General features: G+C 45.7%; 1 protein-coding gene across 1 annotated transcript in view; it reads left to right on the forward strand.

The window, feature by feature from the left end:
- The window catches only part of LOC123767944 (uncharacterized), a 276,215-nt gene that overhangs the window by 204,136 nt on the left and 56,396 nt on the right, over positions 1–15,683 (forward strand). Inside the window, exons 22-23 of the mRNA XM_069316973.1 lie at positions 2,260–2,731; positions 12,730–12,906. Coding sequence (XP_069173074.1) covers positions 2,260–2,731; positions 12,730–12,906 — 649 coding nt within the window. The remainder of the gene's footprint in view (positions 1–2,259; positions 2,732–12,729; positions 12,907–15,683) is intronic.

The raw sequence follows: 15,683 nt of genomic DNA on the forward strand, positions 1-15,683 counted from the left end.
CACCCAGGCCAGCTACACCCAGGCCAGCCACATCCAGGCCAGCTACACCCAGGCCAGCCACACCCAGGCCAGTCCCACCCAGGCCAGCCACACCCAGGCCAGTCCCACCCAGGCCAGTCCCACCCAGGCCAGCTACACCCAGGCCAGCCACACCCAGGCCAGCCACACCCAGGCCAGTCCCACCCAGGCCAGTCCCACCCAGACCAGCCACACCCAGGCCAGTCCCACCCAGGCCAGCCACACCCAGGCCAGCCACACCCAGGCCAGCCACACCCAGGCCAGCCACACCCAGGCCAGCCACACCCAGGCCAGCTACACCCAGGCCAGCCACACCCAGGCCAGCCACACCCTGGCCAGCCCCACCCAGGCCAGCCACACCCTGGTACACCCACACCATTAGTCCTACGGTTTTCTCCTTTACTGGTGTTAACTCCAAGCCATTTCAGGGTCATTTTAAACCTATTTACCGCTTGCTGTTTCTCATTATGTTTCAGCGTAGCGTTACGCATTTTGGAGAGCGTTCAGGTGTTTCGTCTAATGTTTTTTTCCAGGTTATGTATCCGGAAAAATCCCGGATTTTTTTTTCTCCGGTTATGTACCATTCTCTAGCATAGTGGTTGTCAATGTTGTCTCATTCCCCCCTTTTGCAACCATCGTTCTCACCTCTGGGACCTCTTACAACATCGTTCTCACCTGTGGACCCCTACAACAAATTAGGTTTAATTTCCTTTTGATCACTATTCTTCAGCTCACTCCCTATTTAGATTTCATTCGCGCAGGAGTGCGTCTGCGCCTGTATGTGTGTGTATAGGGAGGTAGGTGAACCACATCCCCCTGTCTCTACCACAATGACCGTGACCCCTGACCTCTGGTGTTGCTTCGGGGGTCACACAGGTGACGGTCGGGGTCACAGGGTCGAGGTGGGGGGTGTGGGGATGTTTTGGGAGTATGGGGGGGGGGAGGGGTTATTCCACCTTTTGCTTCTCAACCGGATAAAGTTCATTAATAAATCAGCCATCTGATTTTTTTTTTCACCGAGATGAAAACTAGACCGATGCTGTGACTGCTGATTCTGGGTGTGGCGCAGGGGTACTGCTGGTGGGTGTGGCGCAGGGGTACTGCTGGTGGGTGTGGCGCAGTACAGCTGGTGGGTGTGGCGCAGTACAGCTGGTGGGTGTGGCGCAGGGGTACTGCTGGTGGGTGTGGCGCAGGGGTACTGCTGGTGGGTGTGGCGCAGTACAGCTGGTGGGTGTGGCGCAGTACAGCTGGTGGGTGTGGCGCAGGGGTACTGCTGGTGGGTGTGGCGCAGGGGTACTGCTGGTGGGTGTGGCGCAGTACAGCTGGTGGGTGTGGCGCAGGGGTACTGCTGGTGGGTGTGGCGCAGTACAGCTGGTGGGTGTGGCGCAGTACAGCTGGTGGGTGTAGCGCAATACAGCTGGTGGGTGTGGCGCAGGGGTACTGCTGGTGGGTGTGGCGCAGGGGTACTGCTGGTGGGTGTGGCGCAGTACAGCTGGTGGGTGTGGCGCAATACAGCTGGTGGGTGTGGCGCAGGGGTACTGCTGGTGGGTGTGGCGCAGGGGTACTGCTGGTGGGTGTGGCGCAGTACAGCTGGTGGGTGTGGCGCAGGGGTACTGCTGGTGGGTGTGGCGCAGGGGTACTGCTGGTGGGTGTGGCGCAGGGGTACTGCTGATTCTGGGTGTGGCGCAGTACAGCTGGTGGGTGTGGTGCAGGGGTACTGCTAGTGGGTGTGGTGCAGGGGTACTGCTGGTAGGTGTGGCGCAGGGGTACTGCTGGTGGGTGTGGCGCAGGGGTACTGCTGGTAGGTGTGGCGCAGGGGTACTGCTGGTGGTTGTGGCGCAGGGGTACTGCTGGTGGGTGTGGCGCAGGGGTACTGCTGGTGGGTGTGGCGCAGGGGTACTGCTGGTGGGTGTGGCGCAGGGGTACTGCTGGTAGGTGTGGTGCAGGGGTACTGCTGGTGGGTGTGGCGCAGGCGTCCAGACACTATCCCTGCCACCATGTGTCTCGACTCCCACCTTGCATTCGCTGCCCCAAAATTGCTCTTATCCAACATCAAAACATACGCGTTCTTTCCATCCGTCTTATCCATTGCCATAGTCCCCCCACTCCACACGTTCGATCCCCCCACCATTCTCCACCACTCTCACAGCAGTGTTGGTGAGAGGGGGCGGCCTCTGAGGGAGGCGGCAGGATATTTATCAAGCCAACGGAAAGGGACAATTAGCCCGCCAACTACTGCAGAAGCGTTGGGGGCCCGGGTGCCCCAATGTCACCTGCCTACGCCCACAATGGACCCCACTACGCCCACAATGGACCCCACTACGCCCACAATGGACCCCACTACGCCCACAATGGACCCCACTACGCCCACAATGGGCCCCACTACGCCCACAATGGACCCCACTACGCCCACACTGGGCCCCACTACGCCCACAATGGACCCCACTACGCCCACAATGGACCCCACTACGCCCACAATGGACCCCACTACGCCAACAATGGACCCCACTACGCCAACAATGGACCTCACTACGCCCACAATGGACCTCACTACGCCCACAATGGACCCCACTACGCCAACAATGGACCTCACTACGCCCACAATGGACCTCACTACGCCCACAATGGACCCCACTACGCCCACAATGGACCCCACTACGCCCACAATGGACCCCAATACGCCCACAATGGACCCCCACTACTCCCACACCTTGTAGACCACCTTGCTCATACCAGTGTGGTATCTGTTAATGGTATTCCACCCCTGCATTGTCGTTAGAATCAAATGTCTATTATACCTGATGGCTTGAGTAAGGGTCCCGTGACTTTCAGGCCCGAGCTCGATTTCCCGATGATCCAAGTAATGTAATGTTACTTGGATCATCGTTATGTCATGAAGGGGTGGATTACTATAGTGTTTCTTGAGGGTTAAGCACTTTCGTATTTAACAATACATCCTTCTGAAGATGTATTATTAAATACGAAAGTACTTAAGGAAATTCCTGTTTCAATTCTTCCTTCGTGGTCTGACACTGTCACATAACTCTTTGTATAAGAAACTGTACAAATACGTCAGTTCCTTGTTCTGGTCCAAGATGTTTCCCCTGGAACGTAAAATATAAAGTATAACCTATACGCTAATGGTAATTCTTAAATATTACCAAATGAAAGTAAAATGAAGGACATTACACCTCAGTGTATAGGTGTACTGGCCTGGCGCTTTCTCCTCATAATTCACTTCCCTTCCTGCTTCACTCAGCTGTTGTTGTTTAAGATTCAGCTACTGGGGAACAAAAAGTTGCAAGTAGCACGGGCTATGGTGAGCCCGTAGTGGACTTACCTGGCACAGGAGCGAGGTTGTGGTTACTCAGGTAATGGGGGTTTGAAATGGGTTAAATAATTTAACATAATCTAGAAGTCTCGTGTTTTAATGCGTTCCCTTAAAGCTTTCACAGGACACTTGTATGACAACTTCTTACAGAACACCACTTTTTTGTAAGAACTTCTTAAATTAGTAAAAACTTCCTAAAATTTGGTTGATACTTGTTTGGGTTTACGAGATAAGCTCTTGAACTTCCGGGAAAGTCGCCCGAATTTCCTGTCTGCTGGGAAGTATATTGGTGACAGGTGTCGGGGGGGGGGGGGGTACAGGTGCTGCCACCCGACACCTGCCACACGTCCTCTGCCTTCCCTTCCTCCTCCTTCCTAATCCTCCTCTTCCTCTTCCTTCATTTGCCTCCTCCTCCATCATTCTGTATCCAGTGCTGCTCGATCACGTTACACCAACTTCCTGTAGAATGGACGGATGGACGGACGGATACGCGCGCGCACTCACACTCACACACACACAAAACATGTAAGTCACACAGCTATAAAAGGAAGGTTAATAACCACGAGAAGTACCACCAGCAGTACCCCTGCGCCACTCCCAGAATCAGCAGTCTAAGTTTTTATCTCGTGAAATAAAAAAATTTGAAATGGCTGATTTTAAGATTTTACGAAATAAGCTATCAGTTGAGAGGACAAGTTGCGTCAAGACCGCACTTCTCCCTGAAGAGAGAGGAAGTCAAGAGCGGAGCATCTTGACTTGACAGAGCATATATTTTCAAATCTACAAATCAAATCTTCAAATCAAATCAAGTTTTCAAATCTACCTGCAAAAGATCAAGGCAAATGACGGAAACCTTCGACAAGCCGCCAGCTTCCTGTCCTCGTTAACCTCAGGTAAAATCAGGTAAATCTTAAGACCCACGTCAGGTTGATGACCTGACCACCTTCCAGGAGGGCTGGTCGGAGACCGGGCCGCGGAGACGGTAATTCCCAGTAACATCACCAGGTCATCCCCAAGACTGTATTATAAGTAAATATTGATGACGCGTTAAGGGAATAATATATATGTCAACAATTACAGCATTGCATATTGAACCATAGATCTAGTACATCTGTAATACGTATATTGGAGGGTAGAAATAGCCTAAGCTCCTCTGCTTGATATCTGCTTGAAGAGGTTCTGGGAGTTGTTCAACTCTCCAAGCCCGGGCCGAGGCCAGGCTTGAAGGGGGAGGCCAGGCTACTCTATTCCTTTGAGATGTATTTTATTGTTTCGATAAACGTACTTGAACTTAAATACGTAAATGATTACGTATTACTATTATTTACGTAATAATAAAATAATACGTGTATTGAATGCCGGCTCAAAGGAATTGATGAGGGTAGAAATTTCTGGCGGGAAACCCCGTCGACGCTAATGGGGTCGACGGTTAATAGTTCTTCCCTGGTTTTCTTCCCTTGTCTGCTGTACAAGGTCAATTATTTAGTACTGTTGAAGGGATAGCTCATGGGTAAAAAATAAGATTTGTCTTGGAATTCCAATTTATTTATGTACAAAAAAGTACATTAGGTTTGTGAGAGTAGATAGCATTTGTGTTCTGACTTTCTTGCAAATCCACTAACCCGCGTAGCGTTTCGGTCAGACTAGAATAAAATGAGATTCGATTAGATTAGATCAAACTAGAATTAGGTCATGGATTAAAATAATATTTGTGTTGGACTTCCAGTTAGAAGAAGTATACCGACTTAATGAACTGAATATTTATGATTTAAAATCCGTATAAGCCGCAGCGGTACGGCTTATACCGCTGATAACCGCTGCTTATATAACGGCTTATACCGCTGATATGACAGATAACATCTGTCATCAAAACGCTGATGACGGATGAATATCAACCGGTGAATATGAGTGACGATACTAATGCTGGAAAGTTAACTTGCTAACACTCCTGATGAGGCAGATGGTTGCCCACTTGTGTGAAGAGATTGATTGATGATTGATAAAGATTAAGCCACCCAAGAGGTGGCACGGGCATGAATAGCCCGTAATGTGAAGAGAGATATTGTTGTTGTCTTAGGTTCAGCTACTGGGAACAAAAGTTCCTAGCCCCTACGTGCTATGGTGAGCCCGTAGTGGACTTACCTGGCACAGGAGCGGGGCTGTAACTGGTGAAGAGAGAGAATTACGTTCTAACACAATTCCCGTCTTAGAATTGAGGTCACATATGATTGAGAATATCCGACAGGGAACCCAGTTGCGTTCCTCTGGAGGTAAACAGCTTGCCGGTAAAGGCATTCCCAACCCCCCCGCTTCGTGGGTCAGATAAAGAGTTCTCTCGGTTTATGGCGAATAACAACGAGAACTTGAGATCAAACTCCATTCGCGTTCTTGATCCGCTGATGAATCCGTTCGTAGAGCGGCGTGACGAGCGGATAAGTAGGTAATCCATCTTAGCTGTTGGGTTGTATACCGTCCCCAGAGCTGCCTACCCGCTGCGGCTTATACGGATTTTAAACCATAAATATTCAGTTCATTACTTGAAGGGTTGAAATGGCATAACCTATATGTTCATTTTAGATGTATTTTGTTGTATCAATAAACGTACTTGAACCCAGCTATTTGGATTAGTCGTGCTGGCAATGGCCTCCCGTCTTGCAGGTCCGTGTTCGATCTCTGATAGTCTAATTGGTTGAGCACCATTCTTTCCCTTCGTCTAGTCCCAGATCTTTGTCCGTATTATGTTGTTTTAGATTCAGCTACTCAGAACAAAAGTTCCAAGTAGCACGGGCTATGGTGAGCCCGTAGTGGATTTACCTGGCACAGGAGCGGGGCTGTATATATGTGTCCGTATTACCCTTATTAGGGTCTATATAGTCGTACTGGCTTAGTTCTTTTTCCTGATTATTACCTTTTAATACATCCTTTTCTAATAATATGTTCGGTTTTAACAAACAGAAAACGAGGTTTGTCGAATCGTCTCGTGTACGATTTGACTCCAGGACCCATCCGTCGTCCGACATTCCCTCTGGAATAGGCTTTCAACCCGTCCTCTCGATTAATAGGTCGTGTTCTTAACGTATGGAAACATGACGTAAATTCAACCTACTATGAAAAGTAACGACTTTGAAACATCTGTTTTCGCTGCATCGGAGTGATAGGTTAGGTTGGCTGCTTGGGGTCTTGCGTTTCTGCCAGGGGCCTGATTCACGAAAGCACTTACGCAAGCACTTACGAACCTGTACATCTTTTCTCAATCTTTGGCGGCTTTGTTTCCAATTATTAAACAGTTAATGAGCTCCGAAGCACCAGGAGGCTATTTATAACAATAACAACAGTTGAATGGGAAGATTTCATGCTTGTAAACTGTTTAATAAATGTAACCAAAGCCGTCAAATATTGAGGAAAGATGTACACGTTCGTAAGTACTTGCGTAAGTGCTTTCGTGAATCAGGCCCCTGGCTAGGTTGCACTTTTTTGTTTACAAAGTGGCAACTGAAGACACCCGGGGGCTGCCGTTCTCTGGGTGTTGGTAGGTAAATGTGGTGTTTACAGTCAAACAAGCACACGAGTGATAATGGAGTCATAACCAGTCATAAGGTAAACACCCGCCCCGCTGCCAGGGTTAAAGCCCGCGCATTTTTCCCGCCAAGTGGCGCCAACACGACTTGTAAACAAAGAAAGGCAACATCCGGGGACCTTTGTTATGGGCACACCTGCCACATAGCATTTCAACCCTCAGGAATTCAGGAATTTTAATTAGGGTTAAAAAAATAATATTTTTAAAAATAAAAAAATAATAAAAATAATAATAATGAAAGCTTAATATGATGAAAATTAAAACAAAATGAAAATGAATGTTTATAATAATGAAAATATAAGCTCATTATGATGACAACTACAGTATAAATGACAATGAATAGAGTTAATAATGAAGACGATAACTTAAAATATCTCTTGATGGCGATTATAATTAAATTCGTTCTAAATAACGATAAAATGACAACAATAATAATTTGTATTAAGGGAAAGAAGTGAAAGATAAAAAATAGCATCGTAATAAAACTTTTCATGTTTTCATGAAAAGTTTTTTCATGAAACTTTTCATGCTTGTAAACTGCTTAATAAATGTAACCAAAGCCGTCAAAGATTGAGGAAAAATGTACACGTTCGTAAGTGCTTGCGTAAGTGCTTTCGTGAATCTGGCCCCTGGCTTGTTAGAGGAGCGGTCGTTACAGGAGATGCTCACATAAATGTTAACAAACTGTATAATAAAAAATAGGTTTGATCTCATATATAAATTAATATTATTATAGATAAAATTCAGTGTATAGTAAGCCATAGGTCAGGTTAGGTGCTTAGGTTCTGTTGGCGATTATTTGTGTTTGTCAACGCATGTCCATTCCATCCAGCGGTTGACCCCAAAGACGCATTCATCAATTTTAACATGCTGTTCATGCGGCATAGGAATTTTCTTAAATTTAAATTAATATTATTATATATTAGCAAACTATTTGTAGTACGTGGGTGAAGCATTTACAGCGTTGTGGTTCGAACAAAAGTCGTCAGCGAAGCACTTGTTCCGGAAGTGTTCGGACGTCATCAGTTATGAGTCGTGGGTAAACCGTTTTTCATTCATAAACAGGGGGTTTGGCGGGTGCATGGAATGGACTTTGGTCTTCAAGTTCAAGTACATAAGAACATAAGAACATAAGAACAAAGGTAACTGCAGAAGGCCTATTGGCCCATACGAGGCAGCTCCTATTCTATAACCACCCAATCCCACTCATATACTTGTCCAACCCGTGCTTGAAACAATCGAGGGACCCCACCTCCACAATGTTACGCGGCAATTGGTTCCACAAATCAACAACCCTGTTACTGAACCAGTATTTACCCAAGTCTTTCCTAAATCTAAACTTATCCAATTTATATCCATTGTTTCGTGTTCTGTCCTGTGTTGATACTTTTAATACCCTATTAATATCCCCCCGGTTATGTCCATTCATCCACTTGTAAACCTCTATCATGTCACCCCTAACTCTTCGCCTTTCCAGTGAATGCAACTTAAGCTTTGTTAATCTTTCTTCATATGAAAGATTTCTAATTTGGGGAATTAACTTAGTCATCCTACGCTGGACACGTTCAAGTGAATTTATATCCATTCTATAATATGGCGACCAAAACTGAACTGCATAATCTAAATGGGGCCTAACTAGAGCAAGATATAGCTTGAGAACCACACCAGGTGTCTTGTTACTAACGCTGCGATTAATAAATCCAAGTGTCCGATTTGCCTTATTACGAACATTTATGCATTGATCCTTTTGTTTTAAATTCTTACTAATCATAACTCCCAGATCCCTTTCGCAATCCGACTTCGCAATCACAACACCATCTAGCTCGTATCTTGTAACTCTATCATCATTACCTAACCTCAGAACTTTACATTTATCAGCATTAAACTGCATCTGCCAATCCTTTGACCATTTCAAAACCCTATCTAGATCAACTTGAAGTGATAGTGAGTCCTCCTCCGAATTAATTTCCCTACCGATTTTCGTATCATCGGCAAATTTACAAATGTTGCTACTCAAACCTGAATCTAAATCTTTCATATGAAGAAAGATTAACAAAGCTTAAGTTGCATTCACTGGAAAGGCGAAGAGTTAGGGGTGACATGATAGAGGTTTACAAGTGGATGAATGGACATAACCGGGGGGATATTAATAGGGTATTAAAAGTATCAACACAGGACAGAACACGAAACAATGGATATAAATTGGATAAGTTTAGATTTAGGAAAGACTTGGGTAAATACTGGTTCAGTAACAGGGTTGTTGATTTGTGGAACCAATTGCCGCGTAACATTGTGGAGGTGGGGTCCCTCGATTGTTTCAAGCACGGGTTGGACAAGTATATGAGTGGGATTGGGTGGTTATAGAATGGGAGCTGCCTCGTATGGGCCAATAGGCCTTCTGCAGTTGCCTTTGTTCTTATGTTCTTATGTTCTTAAATCATTTATATATATTATAAACAACAGAGGTCCCAGGACAGAGCCTTGAGGCACTCCACTTACAACATTTTCCCACTCTGACTTGATTCCATTTATACTAACTCTCTGTTTCCTTTGGTATAGCCATGCCCTAATCCAGCTTAATACAGCACCCCCAATACCATGAGACGTTTAGTACCATAAAGTACGTTTATTAAGAAAAGGAAGTACATCTCAAAAGAATAGAGTAGCTTTCTACCCTCGTCTATATAAAGTCCTTCAAGGGGCTCACAAACAAATACAGTACTCAATTATTAATTATATTCTGTATTTCACATTCCAGTGGTAATCACAGTGAGATCACTTATTGAGATCAGTGCATACAGTAAGATCACTTATTGAGATCAGTGCATACAGTAAGATCTCTTATTGATTATGCTGCTCCTGTCATGTCTTGTGTTGGTAAAGGCTGACTAAAGACTAAACGAGTTGGAGAAGGTACAATATGAAGCCATGAGAATAAGCTCAAGATTATCCTCATGACCCAAGAACTACTATTACTGAGATAATGATAAGATTCAACTTGCAGATTATTGGGGATAGAATTTCAGAGATATATGAAGCTTCGGCGATTAGACTAATGAGAGGCGAGGGAGCTAATGAATTAACCCTCTCACTTCAGCCCGTCCTCCAAAGACCCAAAAGTGATTCCATGCACCCGCCAAACCTCCTGTTTATGAATGAAAAACAGTTTACACACGACTCACAACTGATTTCGTTTGAACACTTTCGGAACAAGTGCTTCAGTGACGAATTCTGTTCGAACCACAACGCTGTAAATGCTTCACCCACGTACTACAAATATAAATAATCGCCAACAGAACCTAAACACCTAACCTAACCTATGCCTATAAGTGTATATGCACAATATGCTAATATATTATAATATTAATTTATATTTGAGAAAATTCCCGTTTTGAATGAACAGCATGTAAAAATTTATGAATGCGTTTGTGGGGTGGACCGCTGGACGGAATAGACCTTCCTGCTTATATATTCATGTATAATTTCAGTGATTGTACTCTCGATAATGTGTTGATTAACACGAAAACGCTCAAATCTTGGTTAAATTTTTCTTCGTGGTTACATATTTTCAGATATATTTAGCTTGTACTAGGCTGGGGGTGTAGGTTAGGCTCGGGTGAGTCAGGTTAGATTACACTGGATCAAGTTAATTGATTGATAACGATTAAGGCACCCAAGAGGTGGCACGGGCATGAATAACCCGTAAGTGGATTAAGTTGATTTTACTGACCCCTTATATCCCTCGACTCCTGTCCTCCCCCCCCCCCTCAAACCTTGCGCCCTCCGACCCAAAGGTTACCTGGGGGTTACCTGGGGTTACCCAAGGTGATCCGACGGTTCCTCGCAGTTTGTGAATGAGAGAGGCAGTGTGTCTCAGGCCGGTGAGCGGGGAGGAGTGTGTGTGCGGTGTCTCTCTCGCGGCTGGTTTTGTCGCGCGCGGTAAACTCGCTGACGATAATAATATTGAAATTAATAACTTGTTTGACAAAAGTTCACGTGTGGTTAAGGTTTATCCTTTGGTTATGGCCAAAGTGATGCATAACTCGCTGAAAACAAATTATGAAACTATGTTTGAGTGAAAATATTGCGCAATTAGTTATTATGTGAGCGCTCAAGGCTATGGCGGTATTTTGAAAGCCAGAAAGTGTCAAGCAATTGAGGAATATTATCTTATTTAAATTGGCTTGGTGCTTTCCCCCTGATAATTCTCTCCCAACGACAGTGTTTGAACATAAAAATTAAGGAAACTGCACAAGCCCTGATGGCCCAAGCGAGGCAGCTCCCATTATTATATCCAGCCAAACTCAGTCATTTACATGTCTAACCTACGCTTGAAACAATTTCACCGATCCCAAGGATATTGTGATATTGTGAATCAACGATGTCTGCGTGTTGGGATACTCTTTAGGCTGCCGTCATGAGCTCTGGTTTACCTTCTCCAGTTTACATATAAACTGGAGTTTATATATAAGCTTCAGTTTACATGTAAGACAAAATAATCCATGTGATATGAATGTTTATTACCGGAAGCGTTTTAATGAATATTAACAAAATTATGGGCAAAAAGGAAAATACATTCATACTGTATTTTTATTTGCGTATTTTGTTTTTTTCTTATGGACGAAGATTTACGCGGTGATAATTGATGAATATATGTTGATGTTAGGGGGGGAAAGGTTTCGGACACCCCGAACACCCCCAGATGAACGGACAACGGACGGTGGCTTGGCGAACATCACATCTCCTCCAGGGTGTGAGTTGAGTGCTTGAGTGAGTGCGTGTATTACGGGCTATTCATGCCCGTGCCACCTCTTGGGTGGCTTAATCTTCATTAGTCGAGTGTGTGTGTATTCACCTAGTTGTGCTTGCGGGGGTTGAGCTCTGGCTGTTTGGTCCCGCCTGTCAACTGTCAATCAACTGGTGTACAGATTCCTGAGCCTACGGCTCTATCATATCTACGTTTGAAAGTGTGCTTGTGCGAGTGTGTGTGTGTGTTTGTGTGTTCTTGAATTTGTGGGTGCATTAGTGTTCGTGCGTGCGTATGTGATTGGGTGATCGAGTGAGTGAGAGTGTGTGCTTGCACAAGGCGCCTTTGGGAGGTATACAGTTATTTAAGAATTAAAAAGCAATACAGGGAAATGAACTTAAGATTATTCAATAAAATTCAGTTTATGGTTTACATTCTGCAAGGACAGATAAGCCATGATAATCCACCAATGGTATGTAAATCACAATTCTACAAGCATTGTAAACACTGAACCCGGGTCCTGATCGCGATAGATCACTAATGTCTATTTCCAGTTTTCTGGTTGAATGATACGTAAATGATAAGCTTGGGTTGATGAGGGGTGAAAGTGGGAAGAGAAGGGGGATTGAGTGGTAGGGGGCAAGTGAGTAGGTTGAAAGGAACCTTCATTGTTTCTACAGTAATTGCGGGTCTTGCCAAGCTGTGCCTTTTCATCCAGTTTTGAAAGCACGACTCCCTGTCTGTCGTGTGGGTCAGTACAGACAGTGTGTGTTGTTCCCTGTCTATTGCTGATGTGTAGCCTGAGTCTGTTCTCTGTCTTCCTGATCTGCATGGCCAGATAATTCATCCAGTCAGTGAGAGCCAAACAGACTATTCAGAAGCACGGTGAATGAGCCAAGTTGTTAGCAAGCCAGTGAACATTATTTTAAAACCTTTAAGGGTCACCCACCCACCCAGTGTGTCGACCCCTCTGACCACTAGTAATTCACCTTTCCACGCGGAGATAGCAATAGTCGCCAACTTTTGACAACAAACCATTTAGTTATTCACATTCAGATATCGGGATTTCATCCACTCGGAGGATTTGTCAGTCAGTCCTTTAGAAAATGCTAACCGGAGAGCCACCGGTCATGGTAACCGGACATCCTACGTCAGCGCCTTCGTCAGCGTACCTCCACCAGGTCCTCGAGGCACGGTAGCCTCCGCCAGTGTGGGAATGAGGGGGCGGGAAAGGTACCATTTACCCGCCAGAGTTTCAACAATCACGGCTCCAACCACTGTTTGGGACAAAACGATTACCTGGATCTTACCTGGAGAGGAGTTCGGGAGTGGTTCTACTTCCTCGAGCACGGCCTCAGGCCAGGCTCGACTTGCTGATAACTTGGTCCAACAGGCTGTTGCTTGGAGCGGTCCGCAGGGCCAACGCATATTCACTACAGCCTGGTGATTGGAGTAGGATTGGATGATCTGCAGGAAAAGTGATCGGATTGGATGCTTTCTTAGTAACTTGACCAGGCCACACACTACGTGAAGGGACGACGACGTTTCGGTCCGTCCTGGACCATTCTCAAGTCGATCAAGTCTTTCTTAGTAACTATCACTAAGATAAAAGAACTTTAAGTACATTCATAAGTAAGCTGTTGCGAGAGTACTGGAGGCTGTCTGTTGCCACGGTTACAGCAACCTGTCGTGCAACAATGAGTGTTGTTGTTGTTATAGATTGTTATAGGGGTTCTTGAGTCCAGGGTATTCTTAACTGTTACAAGACTTACTCCGACCTGTCACTGTGTGTGTGGGGGGGGGGGGTGAGTGGGGGGTGTACTTGCCTAGTTGACCTTGCAGAGTCGAGCATCTGCTCTTAAGCCCCGCCTTTCGACTTTTATTAGTTTAATGTAGTGATTCTCTTTCATTCGTTTTTCTTGCGACATTTACATTTCAAGCTGTGTACTCACCTAGTTGTGTCTGCAGGATCGAGCATTGACTCTTGGATCCCGCCTGTGTATCTTATTGGCTTTGTGTGTGTGTGTGTGTGTGTGTGTGTGTGTGTGTGTGTGTGTGTGTGTGTGTGTGTGTGTGTGTGTGTGTGTGTGTGTGTACTCACCTAATTGTACTCACCTAATTGTGCTTGCGGGGGTTGAGCTTTGGCTCTTTGGTCCCGCCTCTCAACTGTCAATCAACTGGTGTACAGATTCCTGAGCCTACTGGGCTCTATCATACCTACATTTGGAACTGTGTATGGAGTCAGCCTCCACCACATCACTTCCTAGTGCATTCCATTTATTAACTACTCTGACACTGAAAAAATTCTTTCTAACGTCTCTGTGGCTCATCTGGGTACTAAGTTTCCACCTGTGTCCCCTTGTTCGTGTCCCACCCGTGCTGAAGAGTTTGTCTTTGGCCACCCTGTCAATTCCCCTGAGAATTTTGTAGGTGGTTATCATGTCTCCCCTTACTCTTCTGTTTTCCAGGGATGTGAGGTTCAGCTCCTTTAGCCTTTCCTCGTAGCTCAATCCTCTCAGTTCCGGGACGAGCCTGGTGGCATACCGCTGAATCTTCTCTAACTTTGTCTTGTGTTTAACTAGGTATGGACTCCAGGCTGGAGCTGCATACTCCAGGATTGGTCTTACATAAGTGGTATACAGGGTTCTGAAAGATTCCTTACACAAGTTTCTGAAGGCTGTTCTTATGTTGGCCAGTCTAGCATATGCCGCTGATGATATTCTTTTGATGTGGGCCTCTGGGGACAGGTTCGGTGTGATATCAACCCCCAGATCCTTCTCTCTATTTGATTCTTGCAGGATTTCCCCTCCCAGATGATACCTTGTGTTCAGCCTCCTGCTCCCTTCGCCTAATTTCATCACCTTACACTTTCCAGAGTTGAACTTCAGCAGCCATTTTCTAGACCATTCCTCCAGTTTATCCAGGTCATCCTGTAGTCTCTGTCTATCTTCATCCGTCTTGATTCTTCTCATAATTTTTGCATCATCAGCAAACATCGAGAGGAATGAGTCTATACCCTCTGGAAGATCGTTCACATATATTAGAAACAGGATGGGTCCAAGTACTGAGCCCTGTGGGACTCCGCTGGTGACATCTCGCCACTCTGATGTCTTCCCCCTCACCGTTACTCGCTGTTTCCTGTTGCTTAAGTACTCCCTTATCCACTGGAGCACCTTCCCTTTTACTCCTGCCTGTTGCTCCAACTTTTTTAACAGCCTTTTATGGGGTACTGTGTCGAAGGCTTTTTGGCAATCCAGGAAAATGCAGTCGGCCCACCCTTCTCTTTCCTGCCTAATTTTCGTTGCCTGGTCATAAAATTCTATTAACCCTGTGAGGCACGATTTACCATCTCTGAACCCATGTTGGTGGTGCGTTACAAAGTTATTTCCCTCCAGATGCTCTACGAGCCTTTTCCTCACGATCTTCTCCAGCACCTTGCATGGTATACAAGTTAAGGAAACTGGCCTGTAATTCAGTGCCTCTTGCCTGTCACCCTTTTTGTATATTGGGACCACGTTAGCTGTCTTCCAACTTTCTGGTAAGTCTCCTGTTTCCAGTGACCTGTTATACACCATAGAGAGTGGCACACTTAGTGCTTCTGCACCTTCCTTTAGTATCCATGGTGAGATTCTATCAGGCCCAACAGCCTTTGTCACATCTAGCTCCAGCAGACACCTTTTGACCTCATCACTGGTGAGGTCAAATTCCTCCAAGGTTTCCAAGGTTGCCGCCTCCTCATTTAGTGCAGGGGCTTCTCCTTGTTCTATTGTGAAGACCTCCTGGAATCTCTTGTTGAGTTCTTCACACACCTCCTTGTCATTCTCTGTGTATCTGTTCTCCCCTTTCCGCAGCTTCATCACTTGTTCCTTCACTGCTGTTTTCCTCCTGATATGGCTGTGGAGCAGCTTTGGTTGGGTCTTGGCTTTACTCGCGATGTCATTTTCAAACTGTCTCTCTGCTTCCCTCCTCACTCTGATGTACTCATTTCTGGCCCTCTGGTACCTCTCCCT

This window comes from Procambarus clarkii, chromosome 86, assembly GCF_040958095.1.
Source record: "Procambarus clarkii isolate CNS0578487 chromosome 86, FALCON_Pclarkii_2.0, whole genome shotgun sequence".
NCBI classification, from domain to species: domain Eukaryota; kingdom Metazoa; phylum Arthropoda; class Malacostraca; order Decapoda; family Cambaridae; genus Procambarus; species Procambarus clarkii.